Below are 22956 nucleotides of genomic sequence, written 5' to 3'. Positions count from 1 at the left end.
ATGTACTCTTTTGTGTGCTTCCTACCTTCTCGTGTCATGAGATTAAATCAATAGTATGCAGGCACCTGACTTAAAACAGTGGCCAAATACATCATTAAAATCTGGTCCCTCTTTTTTTCATTACTAATAATGTATTTTCCTGTCAGCCAACAACATTCATTGAGCAATCAGTGATCATAGGCTGAGGTTATGCATAACCATAAGAGGAACATGGCATCCTGATCCATACTTTCCAACAACTACTTGGCACTTTTGTAAGGAAGTACAAAGAATACAAAGCTAATTACAAGTTATCATTACTAAATCAGTTATACCTAACTTACAGACATAGAAACATGAATGGAAGAACAGTGGCTCTATTTCTAGCTCTAACATTATATAGATATTCTACAATACAAGTTAAGGCACGAAAACAGGTAATTTACAGACAGATGAACAGAAGCTGTCCAAGGACATGGATTGATTCAAGACTTAAAAGAAATAGTTAAAAAAATCTTCATTAAAAAAAGATTCAAATTATAAAGTTAGTAAGAGTGTAGCTCTTAAAGTTCAAATAAAAGTTTTACAATTCACTAGTTACTCTTATATATTTTCAAAATATATTAGACTCATTTGCAAAATTGATTTGATTATATATAAGCTTTATAAATACTACACCTACCATAAACATATTAACTGGGGTATCAATGTCCAATGTGTAAAGAATATGTGTGTGCATGTAAGTTTACAGAGGTGTAGGGTCATCTATGAATGTACACATCAGACTAATATCAACCTCTTCACCCAACAATAGCAACTAACCAACCAATAAAGAAAACAAGATCCAGATATTAAAATATTTTTAAATCATTATACCTTAAGGAAGTGACAAATCACAAGAGTTCAATCAGTCCTATCAAAGCTTAATTTAAAACTTATATTCTCCAGCAGCCCAGGTGGCTCAGCGGTTTAACACCACCTTCAGCCCAGGGCCTGAGCTTGGAGACCCTGGATCAAGTCCCACGTCGGCCTCCCTGCATGGAGTCTGCTTCTCCCTCTGCCTGTGTCTCTGCTTCTCTCTCTCTGTGTCTCTCATGAATAAATAAATAAGATCTTTATTAAAAATAAATAAAACTTATATTCTCAATGTCTTTAATGTGTATTCCCTTAACCAAAATTGCGTTGTTGTTTTTGCGTGGTTTTGAAAAATGCTAATACTTTTCCAAATCATGAAAAGGTGGGTCTTGTTAGCCTATAGAAGGGGTTAGCAAACTATGACCCACAGGCCAAATCTGGTGTGTGTACTCTTGGAAAGAAAGTTTTATGGGACCATAAGCCATGTTCATTTGCTGCTTTCACACAATTATGGCATAGTTGAGTAGTTGCAACAGAATCCAGACAGCCCACAAAGCCTAAAATATTTCCTATCTGTCCATTTGCAGAAGAAAATGTTTGTCAATCCCTGACCTACACTGACAAGAACTTCATGACATCTAGATAAGGAATGGAAGTGAGGGCAGCGGAGGGGGGGGGTTGGCACAGGGGTAGGCATATACAGGTTGAGTTACCCCTACAAACACACCAGTGCTGGTACCCCTATCCTTCCCCTGGGGCCACCTGTGGCATAATTTTCATTAATTAGTCCATAAATTACAACTTCTTTCTATTTGCACAGCTATATCATTCATTTGGATAATGCTCTTTGGACCTTTGATCTGTCCTTCTCCCCAAAAGTTCTCTTTTTCCTCCCTTTATAAAGCTCTTCCAAAGCTGTTCTATTTGACCATGCTAACAATTCCCTAAGATTCAAAGAATTTCCACTGAATCAAAATACCTAATGCTGGGAATTCATCAATTTCAACTAATGATTTCTCTTCCTTTTCAAGTATATCTTTTTTCCTTTCCAACTGAATTCTTTAAAAGATTTTATTTTATTTATTCGTGAAAGAGAGAGAGAGAGACGCAAAGACACAGGCAGAGGGAGAAGCAGGCTCCATGCAGGGAGCCCGACATGGGACTCAAACCCGGGTCTCCAGGATCAGGCCCTGGGCTGAAGGCAGCGCTAAACCACTGAGCCACCTGGGCTGCCCCCAACTGAATTTTCTTTTCACTGTCTTAATTTAAGTGTTTTGAGCCATCTATGTTCTAGGATGCAAGACACTGCTTCCCGCTTCCCAACCCAAGTATCTCTTCAAACATAGCATAAGCCAATTTAGCATGCAGGCTTTTTGTTTATGGACACAGATAAAAAAAATACTGCTGTAGACTCAGGGTTGAGAATGCAACTCTCCATAACCAACTCTATCCCAGATTACTAGCAATGCATTGTTAAAATATAATTTACTCAAGTGAGGAGAATCTATAGTTTGTAAAGCTCCCAAGTAATTCTGATACACAGCCAGATCTGGAAACTACTATTTTAAACAATATTTTAAATTTTGTAATGAACATGTTTTAAGGGAAAAAAATAAAAGTAAACCTCTGTCATACTATTTAGATTATTTATGAACCAACAACTTCATTCAGCAAATATTTATTGAGCATATACTATGTCCAGGAACTGTTCTAGGTACTACGGATAAAGTAATGAACCAGAAAGACAAACCCCCATACCCTGAGGTAGCTGACAATCTAGTTGGAGCAGACAACAAACAGACAGACAAATAACCTGCCCCATACTCTGATAGTTCTCAGGGCTCTGAGAGCAGGCAGCAGTACCAACCATCAGAATGACAGTGGTTACTATTTTATACAGGGAGGTGACAGCAGGCTTCTCTGAGGAGGTGACCTTCCAGCAGAAACCTGAAGCAAAAGAAGCCATGCATAAAGACAATAGGAGCGATGACAAAACAGGAGTAGAGAAAGCAGCTTACCTTAAACTGGTAAATTATTTAAAAATCTACTATTTGATCTGCAAGGATCATCTTCCTTTCAAAGAAAGAACAACAAAATAGAGAACAGGGGTGTATAGATATATTCCAATAAGCTGGGGTGAATATTCTTTAGATTGTTTTAATCCAGTGGTTTTAGATAACGAAAATAAACAATGACTCTAAAGCTACTCTGACTTGTTTTTAAAATTGTATGTATAAATAATTGGGACACATATGAATGTTACTACCCAGAGGAGTAGCAGTAATCCAACTGAGAAGAATAGCTTGTATGTTTGAGGACTATACAAAATATAAAAATAGTATACTAATTATTTTAATTATGTACTCCTAAAAATTTTAGGGGATGATTTTAATGTATATTATTACAGGACATCTCTTCCATTTTTAGAATATAAGAAGCTAATGTTAACATCGTTAATTAACATTATTTATATTAATGAGAGGTATCTGAGTACATCAATTTGATCATACCAAGTGATCCCTGCAACTGAGGAGCATTTTTTGTTAAATACCTATAAAACAAATATATATTCACATTGTTTACTCTAAGAGAAATATTCACAGACATTATTTTTTAATCTAAAAATCTGTTAATTAAGTGCTACTAAAAGTTTTTAATTTTAATCAAAGAATAGGTAAAATGAGAAGTTGGCAAGAAGTGACCATTTGTGTGGAACACTATAATTAGAATGACAATCAAAGAGCAAATGAAAGAGTAAGCAGTGATGTCAATTCTTAACCTAAGTACAACAGCTTGCTTTAATGAAACCTGTGCCAAATTCTAAATATCATAACAGGAGTATTTTATTAATTTTCCATCATTATATCCCGATAGCCAAAGAAACGATTTTTCAGATCTCTTGAAAATATCTTTGCTGGGGACACCTGGGTGGCTCAGATGGTTGAGCATCTGACTCTTGATTTAGGCTCAGGTCATGATCTCAGGGTCATGGTATCAAGTCCTGAGTCAGGTACCATGCTCAGTGCAGAGTCTGCCTAGGATTCTCTCTTTCTTCTTCCTTTACCTCTCCCTTTGCTCACACTCTCTAAATATATAAATAAGTAAATAAAATCATTTAAAAAAAGTTCTTGCTGAAACCATATAAACCATGGTGATAACATTCCACCTCCTGGCATCTTCTCAATTTGCTGTGCTATTATAGGAGCTCACTGTAACTTATTCCATTGTAGATTGGATTAACAGCACAATTCCACAGATGAATCTTCTAAAACTCTTTAGAAAGCTGTATGACTACTCTAGGTGCTTTCAGAACTCGGAGGAACTCCTGCTATCTCCATCTATGCATGCCAGAACCCCAATTCTTTTCCACCACCCACGATATAAAGGTAAAAAGTAAAGAGAGGCCAAATGAATGATTTAAGCCTATTTAGCACAATTCTTGGGAATATTCTCCTTAGATAAAAAATTTTGAGTCACTTTGATTACCTTCTGAGGTAAGAGTCATGGTAGTTAATGTTAAACAGTGCCCTCTCTTTGTACCATTCCAGTGGACTCTTGGAAAGGGGACTGGTTGTAGGAAAGTCAGATTAGAGTCCTCCCCAAAATTGCAAAGTGTCTTTATGTTAGTTTGTTGAGGCCTCCAGAAAATTTCAGCGTGAACATGTTTTTATGTTCACAGACCTAAAGTAGCTTAAAATAGAGGTCCACAGGAGATGGTGTGTCATGAGGTAAAAAAAATATAGGTATGGAATCCAGTCAGATCTGGAATTGAATCTTGTTTCAGCCTCTTGCTACTGTGTGATCCTAGGCAAGTTAGTCAGTTTCCTCAGATATGAAATTATACATACTTACTAAAATAACTGTAAAGATTAGAAATAATGTATTTAAGGCACTCAGGGACTGGAACATAAGCTCTCAATAGGTACCATTATGAATAATAGGATGCCCACTGCAACATCTAGTGTTTTCAAGTTATAACTGATTATATTTTCATTGATTTCAATTTCTTATGAAAGGATTAAGGTTAAAATAATTTAATTATGATAGTTTATTTTATTACCATCAAGTTCACAAAAGTGATCCTGTGAATCATCGTATCTTGCCCAGTCAATGAAAGCTTCTTTGCTTTGATTACTAGGGAAAGAAGGAATAAAAAAGAATAATAATTAAATCTGAAGTTGAAAATGTTTACCCTCTATCTTGTATAATTAAAAACAGATAATCTGAGGTCATGTCTTTAGATAGCTCACAAATTCAATTAATTATGACATGAAGGAATAAGAAGTTATATGAAAAACATAGGTATTAACTTCCATGAAGGATTTCTATTTAACTATACTAAAACTATTATTAGCCCTAGTTCAATAATTACTTTAACTAGAAAATTAACTTACAAATATATATGAGATGTAGTTGAACATAAAAGTCAAGCTTGCCTTTTGAACTAACTTGGAAATTATAGTAAACATTTTTTTCTAAAGTAGAAGTTAAATTTACATTCATAATTCTTTTAACTTAAACTGCTTCTGTATTTACAGGACAAAAATACCAAAAACTACATTTCTAGAATCTTCTTTTCAATGTGGTATTCACTGGTAACACCAATGTCACTCTTATCATGGCATATCATTCATTTTCCATACTACCTCATATTTAACAAAATCTATAATCAAGATCTCTACTTAAAGAACTGATAAAGGAACAATACAGTCATTCAAATAAACTTTGTCCTACATCCATTTTAACCTATATTCAAACCTTCTCTATCTTAAATACATAATGGCAACATCTATAAGAGAACTATTCTTCTTTACACAATAGGAAAAAAACAAGGTAAAAAATTTGCGTACCAAGTATAAACCAGGTAGTTCCTAAATTGTTGCTGTCATAGCCAATAATTTACTTTGTATCTGAGAGACTGCTACATAACATAACCATGAGGACAAGTGTATAAGACTGGCTGCACTACATCAACTTTATCAATAAACATTTCCAATTTAATTCACATTGGGATTATTTTCCTCCTATGGGAATATTTAATTAACTTAATAAAAGTTAATGGAAATACTTGTATTATAGTTGACTCAGCTGGAATATAGGATGCCATAAAACAAGAATGCCTAAGTTCTAGTTATAGCTAAGATAAAACCTATTGTTATGTTTAGTTAGATAAGTCTTCTGTTGAAAATAGTCAACAACAAAGCAATTGTGACACATTCCTATTTTCTTGTTAATAATATGACTATCTTAGAGGGACTTTCTTCTTGAGCATCCTTATGTGATGATGCTTTGCTGTTTCATCCTAAACCCTGCTTGAAAGCCATGGCAGCAGGAGAGATAGGGAATGCTAATCTAACGCTAACAGAGCTGGCCCAGTTTGGCTTACAAATGAGTTAGAAGGAACCCAGTCCAGCTTTTCTGAAAGTCAGTTTGAAGATGGATGCCAAGCTACTTACATAAGAATTTCCTGGACTTACCCCAGGACTTCCTGTCAAGATGGCACTGTGAGTTAAAGTATTAGACTTCGAAGTAGAAATGCAGGAGCAGGAAAGAATGGGGTAGAGTGATTGCCAAAGGGCATGAGAAAACTTTTCAGCGTGGTAGACAGGATAACTATCTTGATTGTGCTGATTTTCATGAGTGTATACGTGTCAAAACATCAAAAGGTATAATATAAATAGGTGTAGTATACCACATATCAAGTAAGCTTCAATAAAGCTGTTTAAGAATTACAGTGTCAATTGTTGGAGAAGTTGTAGAATGAGGAACTCTTGTACACTACTAGTGGCAATGTATTTTAGGAGTCATTTTGGAAAACCACTTGGCAGCACTACTTAATTCTACTTCTAGGTATACTCTACACATAAATGCATACCAAAGAGACTACCAAATGTCCAACACAATATTTTATGAAATGGCTACAAAGTGGAAAACTTCAACTATCAATGATAGGATGGGAATATTCTGGTGCAGTCTTAACTATGGAATACTGTATCAATGAAAAAAGAATTAAATGCTACTACTAAGCTCAAGAACATGAATGACTCTCATGACATGATGTTGTTTTAATAAAATAAGCCTGGCACAAAAAAATTCATTCTACATTATTTCATTTATATAAACAGGCAAAATTAACCTCTGCTACTGGAATTTAAAATCATGGTTAACTTTGGACAGTGGTAATGGCCAGGAAAATACACAGCAATCTTTGCAGTAGCAAGTATATTGTTCTGAATGGTTGCTGCAAAGTTGGGTTCACTTTATAAAATTAAACTGATCTTTATGCTTAAGATTTGTATACTTTATCATATATTTGTGTTATACCTGAATTTGAAAGTCTAAAAAAATAACTTTTCTTCAACAAAATATCTATAAGCAAAATTGAAAGACAAGCCCTAACAACACATAGAGCCAAGAATTATACTGGATTATATTAAGAATGACTACAAATTAATAATAATTTAAAAGCACACATCGCTCCATCTCCACCCGCCCCCCACAACCTCCATGGAGAAACAACAACAAATACAAACAGGCACTTTACCCTAAACACTTATAATGACTTAAGGCCCAATCCCTTGACGATTTCTCTAATTATATTCTCTCCTGGGTAATCTCATTCAGGTTTATGGTTTTTAAATACCATATATTCACACATGACTCCCACATTTTCTCTCCCCTGAAATTGAGACTTGTGTATCCAACTACCTGCTCGACATCTCCAATTGGATGTCTTATAGGCAGCTCAAATGTAATGAGTCCAAGGTTGAACTATAATTTTCCATCAAACTTGTTCCTCCTGTAAATAACTTCAGTTCAGTAAAAGGCAATTCCATTTTTCTGGTTCCAGATCTTGTAGTCATTCATAACTCCTATCTTTTTTCATACCTCACATCAAATCCTTCAGCAAATCCTGCCAGCTCTCTTCAAAATCTATCCAGAATCTCAGCATTTCTACTGCTATCACTCTAGCCTTAACGAGACCACCATTATGCCTTATCTGGATTACTACAATGATCACAGAAGATTTCCACAACATAACACCTGGTTCCCTCAATGCATTCTCTCAAAACCCTCCAATGACTTTTCATTCCATGCAGTTTAAAAGCAGTATTCATAATTGTCTTTAAGATCTCCATTCCACTCTACACCTGCCCCGAACCCTAGCATCTTCTGACTCTGTCTTCTACTACTTTGCCTCTGACCACTGTTCTGCAGCCACACTAGCCTTCTTGTGATTCCTCAAATAATCCAGGCACACTCCTGCCACGGCCTTTTTAATAACAATTAAACATGCCTAGAATACTCTTCCCCCAAGCAGCCATATTATGACCTATGCCTTCATAGGTATTTTGTTCAAATGTCCCAGTATCACTGAGACCTTCTTGCACCATCCACTTTAGAACAGTGCAACTTCCTTGTCCCTAGCCCCACCACTCCTAGACTTCTGTCACTCTTCTCTGCTCTTTTTCTCCTGAGCACTCATCATCACTTTACTTACTTCTCATATATTTTACTTATTTACTACCTATCTCAAAGAGAATTAAGCTTCACAAGAAAAAGAATTTGTCATGTACACTACATGTCTTATACTCCAGAACAGTGCTTGACATATTGTAGGCATTTATTGAATGAATGAGAAACACAAATATTCAATAAACAGATTAAAAAATGCTCAAACTCACTAGTAATCAACAAAATAAAAATTTAAAAATGAGATACTACTTCATATGCAAATATCATCAATTTTTGGCAAGGTTGCAGAGAACAAAACAAGTTCTCTGGAAAGCCATTTGGCAGTATCAAGAATAGATACATGTGGGCAATCCTAAGATTCAGCAATTTTACTAGTGTATGCCAAATTTCCTAGTGTACACCAAAAGAAATTATCAAGAGTGCTCACAGTAGCATAATTTGTGGAAGTAAAAAATTTGAATAATTCCAATGTCTACCAGTAGGGGAACAGATAAGTAAAATAGGGTATAATTATATGATAAAATCCATTCATCTGCTAAAGAATGAGACAAATCTCCAAGTTTTGACATGGATAGATCTAGAAAGAAAAATGTACAGTGTAAAAATAAAGTTGAAGAGTGTTAAATACAGTATTATATAAGGGAAAAATGAAATCATATATAAAATAAATATTATATGTATAATAAAAACAAAAGCATAAATGGGTATATAGCAAATTCATGATAGTAGTTACCTCTAAGAAGGAAAGAAGGTAGGATTGGGAAATAGGACACAGGGGATTTCAAATTTATCTTTTCTTAAAAACATGGTAGAGAAAGTTAACATCTATTCACTTGGAATAAAGGATAGCAAGTAGTTATTATATCATCTTTTCTACTTTTCTGTATTAAAATTTTTCTTCAATAAATAATAAACTGCTAACTTCATTAAGTCTTTAACAATTATAGTACACAAATGACAACCTAAACAAATAGGGAAATTAAAAAGAATATTAGTAATAATCCATTCCCTACTCCCAACTATAGACATACTCAGTCATTTCATAGTACATTATCTCAGACCACTAATGAAGTATGTTGGCCTCCAATCAGGTTTTTACTTAGAGCAAATAAGGAAAAATCAATAGGAAAAAAAAAATCTATGAAACTTAATAGTTATGGTAATCATAACTTTTCCTGTTCAAAATAGAACTTACAGATTGAATTACTATTTACAAAAGACTTAGAGGTTCAAGTTCCTTTTACTATAATAACCAGGAAGAATGGATTCATAAGCCCTGCTAGTTAAGCAATCTTCTATATTTTTACATTTTGATAAGGCGACTACTGATGATGCATCCTACAATTTAAGAACAAATCCACTAAGAGAAGGAAACAAAGCAATCATGGAATTTAGGATAAAGAATAACTTCTTTTTAAGAATGACTTGAAACTTTACTGTTTGTTTTATCAAAATCACATGAAAAACAGAAGATTTCTGATATAATATACTAAATATGAGAATGTTTTTTATACTACTGAAATAAAACTTGCCTTAATGTGCTGTTAATTGCTCCCAGTTTATTAGCTTGCTCACAATCTTCTAATTCTTTGGTATTGTTTGCCACTTTCGAATACTGAAAGGAAGTTCATTGTAAGTTTAGTAATAATATTACCTTTCTCTTTATTTCAAATTCAACTGGCAATCTGTCAGTGATGAGACAGATACATTCTATTATCAAGATCTCTCACTTATGTAAGAAATAAAAATCCAAATGAGTCGCAAATTTTCACCAACTAAATAAGACATTAAAAACAATTAGCACTGGTACGTTGGTGATGGTGTAAACCAAGAAAAGCCTCTTGGGAAAGTAATAAGACAATATTTACCTAGAGCTGTAAAAATGCAGAAACCCTTGAAGCAGCAGTCTCACAACTGAAACTACATCCAGAGCAACATTTTTTTTTTTTCAGAGCAACATTTAAAAACAAAACCAAAAATAAGATACAATCACTTTAGAAAGGTATTTGGTACTATCTCATCATGTTAAGAGATGCTAGTAAGGCTAGTAACCTTACTTCTAAATACCAATCTAGGAAAACTCTTTCATGTGTACATAACGAGACAAAGGACAAAAAGGCTAGTACATCACTGCTTGTAATAACAAAAAACTCAACACAACTGAAATGTCCATCAACAGAGGAAGAGCTAACCAATGATATACAATTGAATGCTACACAACTATTAAAATTAACAAAGCTACATGTATCAACAGAGACAAAATTTCAGAAGTACATAGAGTAAAAATAACTGAAAAAAATGTTTTTAACCTGAAGACATAAAAAATTATAATCTTAATGTTTTAAAACTTTGTATTAAAGGATCTATTCAGGGGTGCCTGGGTGGCTCAGTGGTTGAGCATCTGCCTTCAACTCAGGCCCTGATCCCAAGGGCCTGGATCAAGTCCTGAATTGGGCTTCCCACAGGGAGGCTCCTTCTTCCTCTATGTCTCTGCCTCTCTCTCTGTGTCTCTTATGAAAAAATAAATAAAATTTTTTTAAAAAAGGATATATCCATTATTTGTGGATACATGTGCAACAGAAGTAAGTATCACAGAAGGATGCACATCAATTTCAGAGAAGTAGCTGTCTTTGGGGAGGGAAGAAAAGGGAATGGGATTGGGAATGAATCCACAAGGGATTCCAAATGTCTCTAATACTTTATTTTATATTTGAAACAAATACAAATAAAAGAGAGTGAACAGAAACAAAGACCACACGGGGAGAAAACACAGAAAGAAAATGGGAGAGAGGAAGCAAAGGGAGAGGATATGATGATCTTTATCATGTGTACATGACAGAGAAAAAACTAGAAGTAAACTCTATCTAAAAACACACATAGCGGGATCCCTGGGTGGTGCAGCGGTTTGGCGCCTGCCTTTGATCCAGGGCGTGATCCTGGAGGCCAGGGATCGAATCCCACGTCGGGCTCCCGGTGCATGGAGCCTGCTTCTCCCTCTGCCTGTGTCTTTGCCCCCTCTCTCTCTCTCTCTCTGTGACTATCATAAATAAATAAAAATAAATAAATAAAAAATAAAAACACACGTGGCTAAGTAAAATTATGGCCTGCTTATAAGAGCAAAAGCATTAAAAAAAAATAAGAGGAAAAGAGTAATCTCTAAAAAAGGAATATTTTAATGCCCTTTAAAAGTATTACACTCAAAATACCCTGATAACTGTTTATACAATATAATCCTGAATATGACAGGTGGACTAGTTGAAACACAAGACAAAAAAATACATGCATGATAAAACACCCGTTGCATAGGCCATCTGACACTAGTTACACCAGGATATTCTTCTAGAGAAAACAGAATTGAAAAGAAGTTACATCATTTAACTGTAAAAAGCATACAAGGTCTCTGCTTGCTGCAAGAATCAAAAGGTTGGGACTCTGGGGCAAAATGTGCCCATTCCAACCTAACCACAGTACAGTTCTCTTCCAAAAACCCTGTCAAGCAGTAAATAGGAAGTTTCACAATGTAAAGCAAAAACATTCAAGGAAGAAAAGTGACTCACCTTATTAGAACTCCCAGCTTTAATTCCGACTGGAATTTTGCTCTTAAAAGAATAACAAGAAAAATTTAGAAAGTGATCTTCATTTTTTTTGAGATTTCTTCACAAATTAGTAATGCCATTGCCCAAATACAAAGACTATTTAATTCTATGATGAAAAAAGTGAATATTTTTTAATGAATATTTAAATTCTATTTTCATTCTACCTCAAGATACAGGGTAAAGAATTATAGCAATTTACAGACTTGTAAACCATAGTTTAGCAAACTGAATGACACACACAAAGAGTGTCAAAATCAGATAATTTAAACCTTCAATGCAGTATTGAATAGTTTACATAATTTTTAGATTAAAAAAAAAACTGACAAAAATCACTTTTTCCATAAACTCTCTTACCCCAGAAACAGAAGCTTTAAAATTTTTCAAAGTTCTTTGAAATAGTTTATGCTCAATCTTAATTTCTGCCCTAAATTGACATTTAAAGTAAAAGCAGTTTGGGATTCAAATGGAAAGAATTAGTTCTTTGGTCCATAGGATTCACCTAGAGTTTCTAGATAGATAATCAGGGTTTACTAATAAAAAATTCACATGTAGATCCAACTTGCTTTTCTACAAAGCCAATAATTAATTTTAGGCTTTAATAAACAAATCTAGAAATCATGACAGCTGGTTTATCAAATATAATTTTAAACAAAAATCATATCTGAAAGTAGAAAATCACAGGTTGAACCTCTGACCAGTCCAGGGGACTGATTTCTAACATCTGAATCTGTTGTACAGCAAATTACCTATTAAAATATTTTCATGTTTCCATGATAAATTTTAACATAAGTAAATTTAACCAAGTTTTCAGAATAAATATCTTCCTGTCAGGTAGAAGAATATAAGTAATAATAATAAGAGATATTTCCCTAATCATTAAAAAGATTAACAGATTAAAATGCTACTTGCTGCCAGTATTTTATCATTTCAGTGTTTGCTAGTATTTCTAACAGAAGGCAGAAGAGAGAAGACTATAAAACTCAAGTCAAATCTGGCAGCCAAGCACCCTGAATTTAAAACATGGAATCAATACTAAAGTGACTGCTGGCTGCACTGTGTCCTCTGTCTAGCAGAGTATAATGAGCTAAAATCAAAATCCTTAGCAGCTTTTTTTTTTAAAGTTTGATGCTAAATGCAATAACCTGACTTAAGCAAATCTTAATAACAAGTCGTTTAGAAATACTGGGGTAGCGCAGCCTGGGTGGCTCAGCGGTTTAGCACCGCCTTCAGCCCAGAGCATGATCCTGGAGTCCCAGGATCTAGTCCCACATCGGGCTCCCTGCATAGAGCCCGCTTCTCCCTCTGTTTCTCTCTCTCTCTCTCTCACGAATAAATAAATAAGATCTTTAAAACTAAATAAATAGTATTTTAAAAAAATTGAAATACTGGGGTAGGCTTCACAGATGATTGTCATGAAAAACATGTAACAATCACAAAAGGGAATTATTAGAAGTAATGATAAATGTAAAACTAATGACTAAAAATCAACCATGAAATAAATCTAGCTGGGATTGAGGGTGGGAAGATGGCAGTGTAGGAGGGCCCTAGGCTCACCTCATCCCATGGATACAACTAGATAACATTCATATCCACAAATAATCCAGAAAAACACCCAAAGACTCGTAGAACAAACTCCACAACTAAGGGTAGAGAAGAGGCCACATCGAATTGGGTAGGAAGGTTGGAGATGCAGTTGGGAATGAAACAGGCTGTGGCTATCCACAGTCAGGAGCCAGAGGCACAGAGAAGGGTGACACAGACTATCACACTTGCATGGGGAAGACCAAGCCCCATAACTTGTGGCTTTGAAAGCCAGAGGGTCCAAATTTCATGAGTTCCTACAACCAGTGGGACTTGAAGCCCGGAATTTTAAAAAGCAGCAGCTCCACTCTGGGAGAGCCTATAAGGTATTAGGAAGTACAGCTCCTGCCCTTAAAAAAGACAGCATGACAAAAAGCCCAGGTAGTTACAGCACTGAAGCATCAATTTGGAAAACGCTGAGGGCATATGGGAGAGAAACTTATTATTCTCAGAGCATGTCCAGAGACGCAGGGATCATAGGAAGACCCCTCTAGGAACAACGGAGGATGCCGGTGCCCTTTCTCTCACCCCTGACCCCACATAAACATAAAGGCAGCTACAGGAACCAGGACTATGCAACCCTCCCCACCTAAATTGTTTACACTGAGCCCCACCCACCCACACTTGGGCAGATCCCCTTTTCAACACATTTGCCTCCATTCTGGCTGCAGATTCCCTCCTCCAGAAGGCCAGTGTAAACATCACCAACTCATCTTCTCTTGACCCACATGTTTTGCAGGGCCTCGGTAAGGGCAGCTGTGGGCCCTGAGAAGCTCAAGGGCACACCCTGTTAAAACTGGTACCGTACCCTCTCAGCCTCCCATCCACCAGTGCAGGCAACCAGTCTCATTTCACAGACCAGCACACACTTTGCTAAAATGTGTTGCACCCCAGCAGGGGACCAAACACTGCCCACAACAGGCTAAGTAAGCCTCTGTAGACAACTAGACTACAGAAGGTGGCCAGGACACGATAGCAGAGCATATGCAACACACAGAGGAGACACTCCCTCAGGTGCCAGGTTATGGAGAACAGGGAACAACTGCACTGCAGGGCACTAGAGGACCTCTTCTTCATAAGGTCATTACCCTCAAAAGGAGGACGCAGTGCTGACTTTCCTAACACAGAGAAACATACAGAGAATTAGACAAAAGGAGGAGACAGAGTATTATGTCCCAATGAAAGAACAGGACAAAAATCACAGCAAGAGACCAAAGTGAGATGTATATAAGTAATATGATTGAGAGAGAATTTTTTTAAAGATTTTTTATTTATTCATTTATGATAGACATAGACAGAGAGAGAGAGAGAGAGAGAGAGGCAGAGAGAGAAGCAGCAGGCTCCATGCCGGGAGCCCGACATGGGACTCGATCCCGGGACTCCAGGATCGCGCCCTGGGCCAAAGGCAGGCGCCAAACCACTGAGCCACCCAGGGATCCCCAATTGAGAGAGAATTTAATGTAATGATCATAAACATACTCACTGAACTTAAGAGTGGAGGACATCAGTGAGACTCTCAACACAGAGAGAAAAAAAGAATGCATCAGAGATGAAGAGCACAATAAATGAAATTAAAAATACACTAAATGGAATAAATAGCAGGCGAGATGAAACAGGCAAATGAATTAACCTGGAAGACAGAGTAATGGAAAATATTCAAACTGAGTATATGAGAGGGAAAAAAAAATTATACAAAACAAGACTAGACTTAGGGAACTCAGTGACTCCATCAAGTATAATCACATTCAAATTACAGGGATCCTGGAAGAAGAAGAAAGAGAAAAGAGAGCATAAATTTTATTTGAAGAAATAATAGCTAAAAACTTCCTGAATCTGGGGAAGGAAATCAATATTGAGATCCAGGAGGCAAAGAGATCCCCCGACAAAACCAACCCAACATGATTCACACCAAGTCACACAGTAATTAAAATGGCAAAAAGTAGTAATAAAGAAAAAATTTTAAAAGCAGCAAGAGAAAAGAAAACCACTACATACAAGGGGAAATCCCATAAAGCTGATTTTTCAGCAGAAATTTTGTAGGCCAGAAGAAAGTGGCAAGATATATTCAAAGTGCTGAAAAGAAAAATTTGCAGCCAAGAATACAATATCCAGCAAGGCTATCATTCAGAATAGAAGGAAAGACAAAGAGTTTCTCAAACAAAAACTAAAGGAATTTATGACCACTACATCAGTGGTCATACTACACACTACAACAAATGTTGAAGGGGACTCTTTGAGTGGAAAGAAGAGACCATAAATAAAATATGAAAAGTGGGAAACACAAAAGCAATAAAAATAAGTATATCTGTAGATATCAGTCAAGAGATTCACAAAGGATATAAAATATGACACCCATATACCTAAAATCTCGGGCAGAAAGGAATAAAGAATGGGTTCAAATTTAAGTGACCATCAATTTAATAGACTGTTACATGCAGAAGATGTTATGTACAAACCTAACGGTAACCACAAATCAAAAACCAGCAACAGATATGCAAACAATAAAAAGAAAGGAATCCAAGTGTATCACTAAAGAAAACCAAAACACCAGGAAAGACAGCAAGAGAAAAAAGGATCAGGAAAAAACTGCAAAACAATCACAAAGCAAGTAACAACTTGGGAATAAATTTATAGCTATCAATAACTACTGTGAACGTAAATGGACCAGATGCTCTAATCCAAAGATATAGGATGGATGTCTCTGAATTAGAGTGAATAAAAAAACAAGACCCATCTATAATGCTGCCTAGAAGAGACTTATTTGAGACCTAAAAACAACTGCAGACTGAAAGTGAGGGGATGAAGAAGCATTTGTCATGAAATAGACATCAAAAGAAAGCCAGAGTAATATTTGTATCAAACAAAATAGACTTTAAAACAAAGACTGTAGGGGATCCTTGGGTGGCGCAGCGGTTTGGCACCTGCCTTTGGCCCAGGGCACGATCCGGGAGACCTGGGATCGAATCCCACGTCGGGCTCCCGGTGCGTGGAGCCTGCTTCTCCCTCTGCCTATGTCTCTCTCTCTCTCTCTCTCTCTCTGTGTGTGTGTGTGTGTGTGTGACTATCATAAATAAATAGATAGATAGACAGACAGACAGATAGACTGTAATGATACAAAGAACACCATCCAATAATGAAGGGGAGACTCCACCAAGAAAATGTTATAACAATTACAAATATTTATGCACCCAACATGAGAGCACCCAAATACACAGAAGAGTTAATAACAAACATTAAAGGGGATCCCTGGGTGGCACAGCGGTTTGGCGCCTGCCTTTGGCCCAGGGCGTGATCCTGGAGACCGGGGATCGAATCCCATGTCGGGCTCCCGGTGCATGGAGCCTGCTTCTCCCTCTGCCTGTGTCTCTGCCTCTCTCTCTCTCTCTGTGTGTGTGTGACTATCATAAATAAATAAATGAATAAATAAATAAATAACATTAAAAAAACTGATCAATAGGAATATAATAACAATAGGGGACTGTTAACACCTCTCTGACATCAATGGACAGATCATCCAAACAAAAAATCAACAAGGAAACAATGGCTTTGAATGACACACTGGACCAAATAGATTTAAAAGAGATTTTCAGAACATTCCATCCTAAAACAGCAGATATATAGTCTTTGCAAGTGCACACAGAACGTTCTCCAGAACAGATCACATATCATCCCATAAAACAAGCCTCAACAAATTCAAGATCAAAGTCATACCATGCATCTTTTCTGACCACACACTATGAAACTAAAAGTCAACTACAAGAAAAAATCTGGAAAGAGCACAAATTCATAGAGGTTAAATAACATTCCACTAAACAATGACTGGGTCAACCAAGAAATAAACAAGAAATAAAAAAATCACATGGAGACAAAGGAAAATGAGAACATAACAGTCCAAAATCTTGAGGAGGCAATAAAAGCAGGTCTAAGAGGGAAGTTCAGAGCAATACAGGCCGATGCCAAGAAGCAGGAAAAATCTCAAACAACCTAACCTTACACATAGGAGCTAGAAAAAGAATAGCAAAACTCAAGACAGCAGGAGGAGGAAAATAATAAAGATTAGAGCACAAATAAATGATATAAAATTAAAAGAAATAGAACAGATCTATGAAATCAGGAGCTAGTTCTTAGAAAAGATCAACAAAATTGATAAACCTCCAGCCAGACTCATTAAAGAGAGAGAGAGAGAGACAGAGAGAGAGAGAGGAGGACCTAAACAAAATGGCAAATTAAAGAGAAAAACAATGGACACCACAGAAATACAAGCAACTGTAGAGAATATTATAAAAAATTATATACCAAAAAATTGGACAACCTAGAAGAAATGGACAAATTCCTAGAAACATATAACCTACCAAAACAGAAATAGGAAGAAAAAGAAAATTTGAACAGACTGATGATAACCAGAATGCAATAGAATCAGTAATCAAAAAATTCCCAACAAACAAAACTCCAGGACCAGATAGCATTATAGGCAAATTCTACCAAACATTCTAAGAGTTAATACCTATTCTTCTCAATCTATTTCAAAAACATAGAAAAGGAAGGAAAATTTCCAAATTCATTCTCTGAAGCCAGCATTATCCTGATACCAAAAACAGAAAAAGATACCACTAAAAAACAGAACTATAAAAAAATAATTTAAAAAAATGTTTTTAATCAAAGAAAAACCAGAACTAAACGCCAATACTTCTCACAAACAGATGCAAAAATCCTCAACAAAATACTTGCAAACCAAGTCCAACAATCCATTAAAAAAAATCATTCACCATGATCAAGTGGGATTTATTTCTGAGTTACAAGGTGGTTCAATATTCGCAAATCAATCAGTGCAACACATCATACAATAAGAGAAAGGAAAAGAACCATATCATCATTTCAACAGATGCAGAAAAACCATTTGACAAAGTACAGCATCCATTCACGATAAATAACTCTCAACAAAGTAGGTTTGGAGGGAACATACCTCAACATAATAAAGGGCTTATATACAAAACCCATAGCTAACATTATACTCAGTGGGGAAAAACAGCTTTTCCCCTAAGGTCAGGAACAGAACAAACATATCTATTCTCTCATCATTTTTATTCAACGTAGTACTGGACATCCAGCCACAGCAGTCAGACAATAAAAAGGAATAAAATGCAACCAAATTGGTAAGGAAGAGCTTTCACTATTTGCAGAAGACTGGATATTCTATGTAGAAAAACATAAAGACTCCACCAAAAAACTACTAGGCCTGAAAAATGAATTCAGTTAAGTTTCAGTACATAAAATCAATATACAAAAATCTGTTGCACTTCTATACACTAATAAGAAAGCAGCAGAAAGAGAAATTAAGAAAATAATTCCATTTATAACTGCATCAAAAATAATAAAATAGCTAAGAATAAATTTAGCAAAGAAGTGACAAACCTGTATTATGAAAACTATAAAACACTGATGAAAGAAGCTGAAGACGACACAAAGAAATGGAAATATATTCCATACTTATGGATTACATAAATATTAAAATGTCCAAACTACCCAAAGCAAGCTACACATTTAATGCAATCCCTGTCAAAATACTAACAGCACTTCTCAAAGAACTAGAAAAAACAAATCCAAAAATTTGTATGGAACCACAAAAGACCCCAAATAGCCAAAGCAATCTTGGAAAAGAAAATCAAAACCAGGGATCCCTGGGTGGCGCAGCAGTTTAGCGCCTGCTTTTGGCCCAGGGCGCGATCCTGGAGACCCGGGATCAAATCCCACGTCAGGCTCCCGGTGCATGGAGCCTGCTTCTCCCTCTGCCTGTGTCTCTGCCTCTCTCTCTCTCTCTCTCTCTCTGTGTGTGTGTGACTATCATAAATAAATAAAAATAAAATTTAAAAAAAAAAGAAAATCAAAACCAGATGGATCACTATTCCAGATTTCAAGTTCTATTACTTCTAATCTGGAGTAATCAAAACAGTATGGTACTGGCATAAAAATAAACACACAGATCAACAGAACAGAATACAAAGCATAGAAATAAATCCACAATCCTACTGTAAATTAATCTTTGACAAAGGAGGCAAGAATATTTAATGGGAAAAAGTCTCTTCAACAAAAGGGTGTTGGAAAACTGCTACATGCAGAAGAATGAAACCGGATTTTTTTTTTTAATTTATTTATTTATGATAGTCACAGAGAGAGAGAGAGGCAGAGACACAGGCAGAGGGAGAAGCAGGCTCCATGCACCGGGAGCCCGACGTGGGATTCGATCCCGGGTCTCCAGGATCGCGCCCTGGGCCAAAGGCAGGCGCCAAACCGCTGCGCCACCCAGGGATCCCTGAAACCGGACTTCTTACGCTGTACGCAAAACCTCAAAATGTTTTAGGAACCTAAATGTGATACCTAACACCATAAAATTCCTAGAACAGAGCAGAGGCAGTAATTTTTCTGACACTGACCATAGCAGTAGCTTTCTAGATAGGTCTCCTGAGGCAAGTAAAACAAAAGCAAAAATAAACTACTGAGACTGCACTAAAATAAAAAGCTTCTGACAGCAAAGGAAACAACCAATAAAACTAAAAGGCAACCTAGGGAATGGGAGAAGGTATTGCAAATGACATATCCAATAAAGGGGTACTATCAAAATTATATAAAGAACTTACACAACTCAACACCAAAAAATCCCAAATAATCCAACTAAAAAAAAATGGATAGAAGATATGAACAAACATTTCTCCAAAGAAGACATCCAGATGGAAAACAGACACATGAAAAGATGTTCAAAAATCAGTCATCATCAGGGAAATGCAAGTTAAAAACACAATGAGCTAACACCGCACATGTGTTAGAATGACTGAACTGAAAAACTCAAGGAACAAGCATTGGTGAGGATGTGGAGAAAAATGAACCCTCATGCACTTAATGGGAATGCAAACTGGTACAGTCACTGTGGAAAACAGTATGTAGCTTCGTTGAAAAATTAAAAATAGAACTACCCTATAATCCAGCTACTCAGTATTTACCCAAAGAATACAAAAATACTAATTTGAAGGGATACATGCACCCCTATGTTTATAGTAGCATTATTTATAAACCATATAGTAGCATTATTGCCAAACCATGGAAGTAGCCCAAGTATCCATCAATAGATGAATGGATAAGGAAGATGTAGTATATAAATGGAATATTATACAGCCATAAAAAGAATGAAATCCTGCCATTTGCAAAAACATGGATGGATCTAGAGAGTATAAGCCAGAGAAAGATAATTAGCACGTAATTTCACTCATATGTGGAATTTAAAATCAAAACAAAAGAGAGAGACAGAGACAAACCAAACAACAAACTCTTAAGTACAGAGAACAAACAGATGGTTACCAAAAGGGAGGTAGGAGGGGGGATGGATGAAATAGACAAAGGGTATCAAGAATATACTTATCTTGATGAGCACTGAGTAATATATGGAACTACCGAATCGCTATTTTGTATACATGAAATGAATATAACACTATATTTTAATACTTTAAGCTATATAGCACATTATTATGTCATCTGGCAATATATAGCTAAATTCTGTAGATTAGACACTAGTATTATAATTAACGTTAATTTTCTGATTTTGTTAATTAGGTTATGGTTAGGAAGAGAATAATCTTGTTTTTAAGGAAACACATCCAAGTATTTGGGGTAAAATATGATGCTGGTAACTTACACCCAAATAGTTCATAAAATATTAACATATACAGAGAATAATAAAGCAAATGTGATAAACATTTAGGGAATTTGAATAAAAAGTAAATGAGGACTGTTGGTATTATACTCCCAATTTTCTTTATAGGTCTGAAATTATTTCAAACTAAAAAGTTAAAAACAAAACATTTTATTCTTAAAGGAAAATGAAAAGAATTTTTTAAATTGTCCCTTTAGAAAGGACATTGGTTAAGATGGCTTTTTTTCCCATTTTTAAGGATAACAAACTAGATTAATTGATTAGGTAAGAAAAGCAAAAAGTGAAGTGAAAACATAACTTATAATGAATTACTGTTTAAGAAGAATTAATTATGATAGATGTCAAAAACAGTCTAAAATGTTAAGTAGAGCTTTTTTTTTTTAATGTGAGACCAAGTGAAGGCCTCATGCCAAGCCTGCAATTCCTCTACTTTACCCACTCTAAATATAAAATTTAAGGTCAAATAGCACCATTTTTCTTATGAAACAAGATTTGTATTCAATAAACCATCAAATAAGAATTAGTCAATTATAGATCCAGTTCTAGAACAGGCATCCAGTTTTCTATCTACTTTAGAATCATACTATACTTCCACATCCAATCAATACCACTGGATACAAGAGTGTCTTCAAACCCAATTAGGTGACAAATATAAAATAAATCTTCCATAATCTGGTTAAAAAAGAGTTGACAGCATATGAATTTTAGGACAAGACTAAATCCATCGACATTGACCTAAAATATAAATTCATGCTTATCTAAGAGCTCAAGAGGAAACAATGTTTTCCCCATTTTTTTTTAACTTATTTTACCTCTGGACAGGGCTCCACATGGCAGTCTTTTATTGAACAATGGCCATCTTCTGCCCAGAAAGGACATGGTCGCTTCAGATTGACCTTGAGAGAAAGATTGGATAAACACTAGTAAATGTGTAGCACAGTTCTGCCAACACTCTCGAAGTGTCACTGTTCTGGGCACCAATGACGTGGTGGTAAGAAGAAAACACTTCCTATCCTGTGGCATCTATAGAGTTCAGAATTTTAAACAACTGCAGTTTTTCAGACACCCAGAGGTAAGATTAATTTTAAAAAATAACTTATTAGTCCTCTGACACTTCACAAAAGAAGTCCAAGTACACTGCTTATCTGCAGACCCTGGAAAGCATTTTATGCTAATGTCTGTCAACACCTTACTGTTACCTTACTCATTAGGGTTCTCTCATGCATGCACCACTTAAATGTGTACTGAGCACCCACTATCTGTCTGGCATTGTGTAGGGTCTGGGGCAAAAAGAGACACAAGAAAGCACTATCCCCTCTGGAACTGACAGTCTACTGGAGGGAAGAGAAATTATGTTTGTATGTTTGTTTAATTACAAATTGTGGTAACTGCTACAAGGAAAAATCCAGTTTTGTGATGGAGAATAATGGGGCTGGTAGATGGTGGCCTATGATAAAGTATTATTTTAGGACGGATGAATGTTGGAAAAACATGCATTTGGATAAAGTGATAGAGCTTCAACAGTTGTGAGAACTGGGGAAAAAACAGTTTGACTTTTAGTGAGGGAATGCGGGAATACATAGGACAGGGGCAGACCATTTTAACCATCAGGACACATTAACCATAGTTAAAAACTCTAGATTTTCTTATTTTGAACTTAATGGAAGACAATAATTCAGTAAGACTTCCAGATGGATTGCCCAAGCCAAAACTCCTTTTCTATCTCCTGTAAATAATTCATTATCCACTTCTTCCCACCACCTCCAT

At 35.8% G+C, this 22956-nt stretch overlaps 1 protein-coding gene across 1 annotated transcript in view; it reads right to left on the bottom strand.

Annotated features, from left to right (window-relative positions):
• ERO1B (endoplasmic reticulum oxidoreductase 1 beta) overlaps nt 1-22956 on the bottom strand; it is a 59513-nt gene that overhangs the window by 20713 nt on the left and 15844 nt on the right. Inside the window, exons 3-6 of the mRNA XM_025448439.3 lie at nt 22002-22085; nt 11868-11909; nt 9843-9925; nt 4895-4968 (exon numbers count right to left, since the gene is read on the bottom strand). Coding sequence (XP_025304224.1) covers nt 4895-4968; nt 9843-9925; nt 11868-11909; nt 22002-22085 — 283 coding nt within the window. The remainder of the gene's footprint in view (nt 1-4894; nt 4969-9842; nt 9926-11867; nt 11910-22001; nt 22086-22956) is intronic.

Source organism: Canis lupus, chromosome 4 (genome assembly GCF_003254725.2).
Source record: "Canis lupus dingo isolate Sandy chromosome 4, ASM325472v2, whole genome shotgun sequence".
NCBI classification, from domain to species: domain Eukaryota; kingdom Metazoa; phylum Chordata; class Mammalia; order Carnivora; family Canidae; genus Canis; species Canis lupus.
The sequence above is the reverse complement of the archived record's forward strand: the minus strand, read 5'-3'. Positions and strand labels throughout refer to the sequence as shown.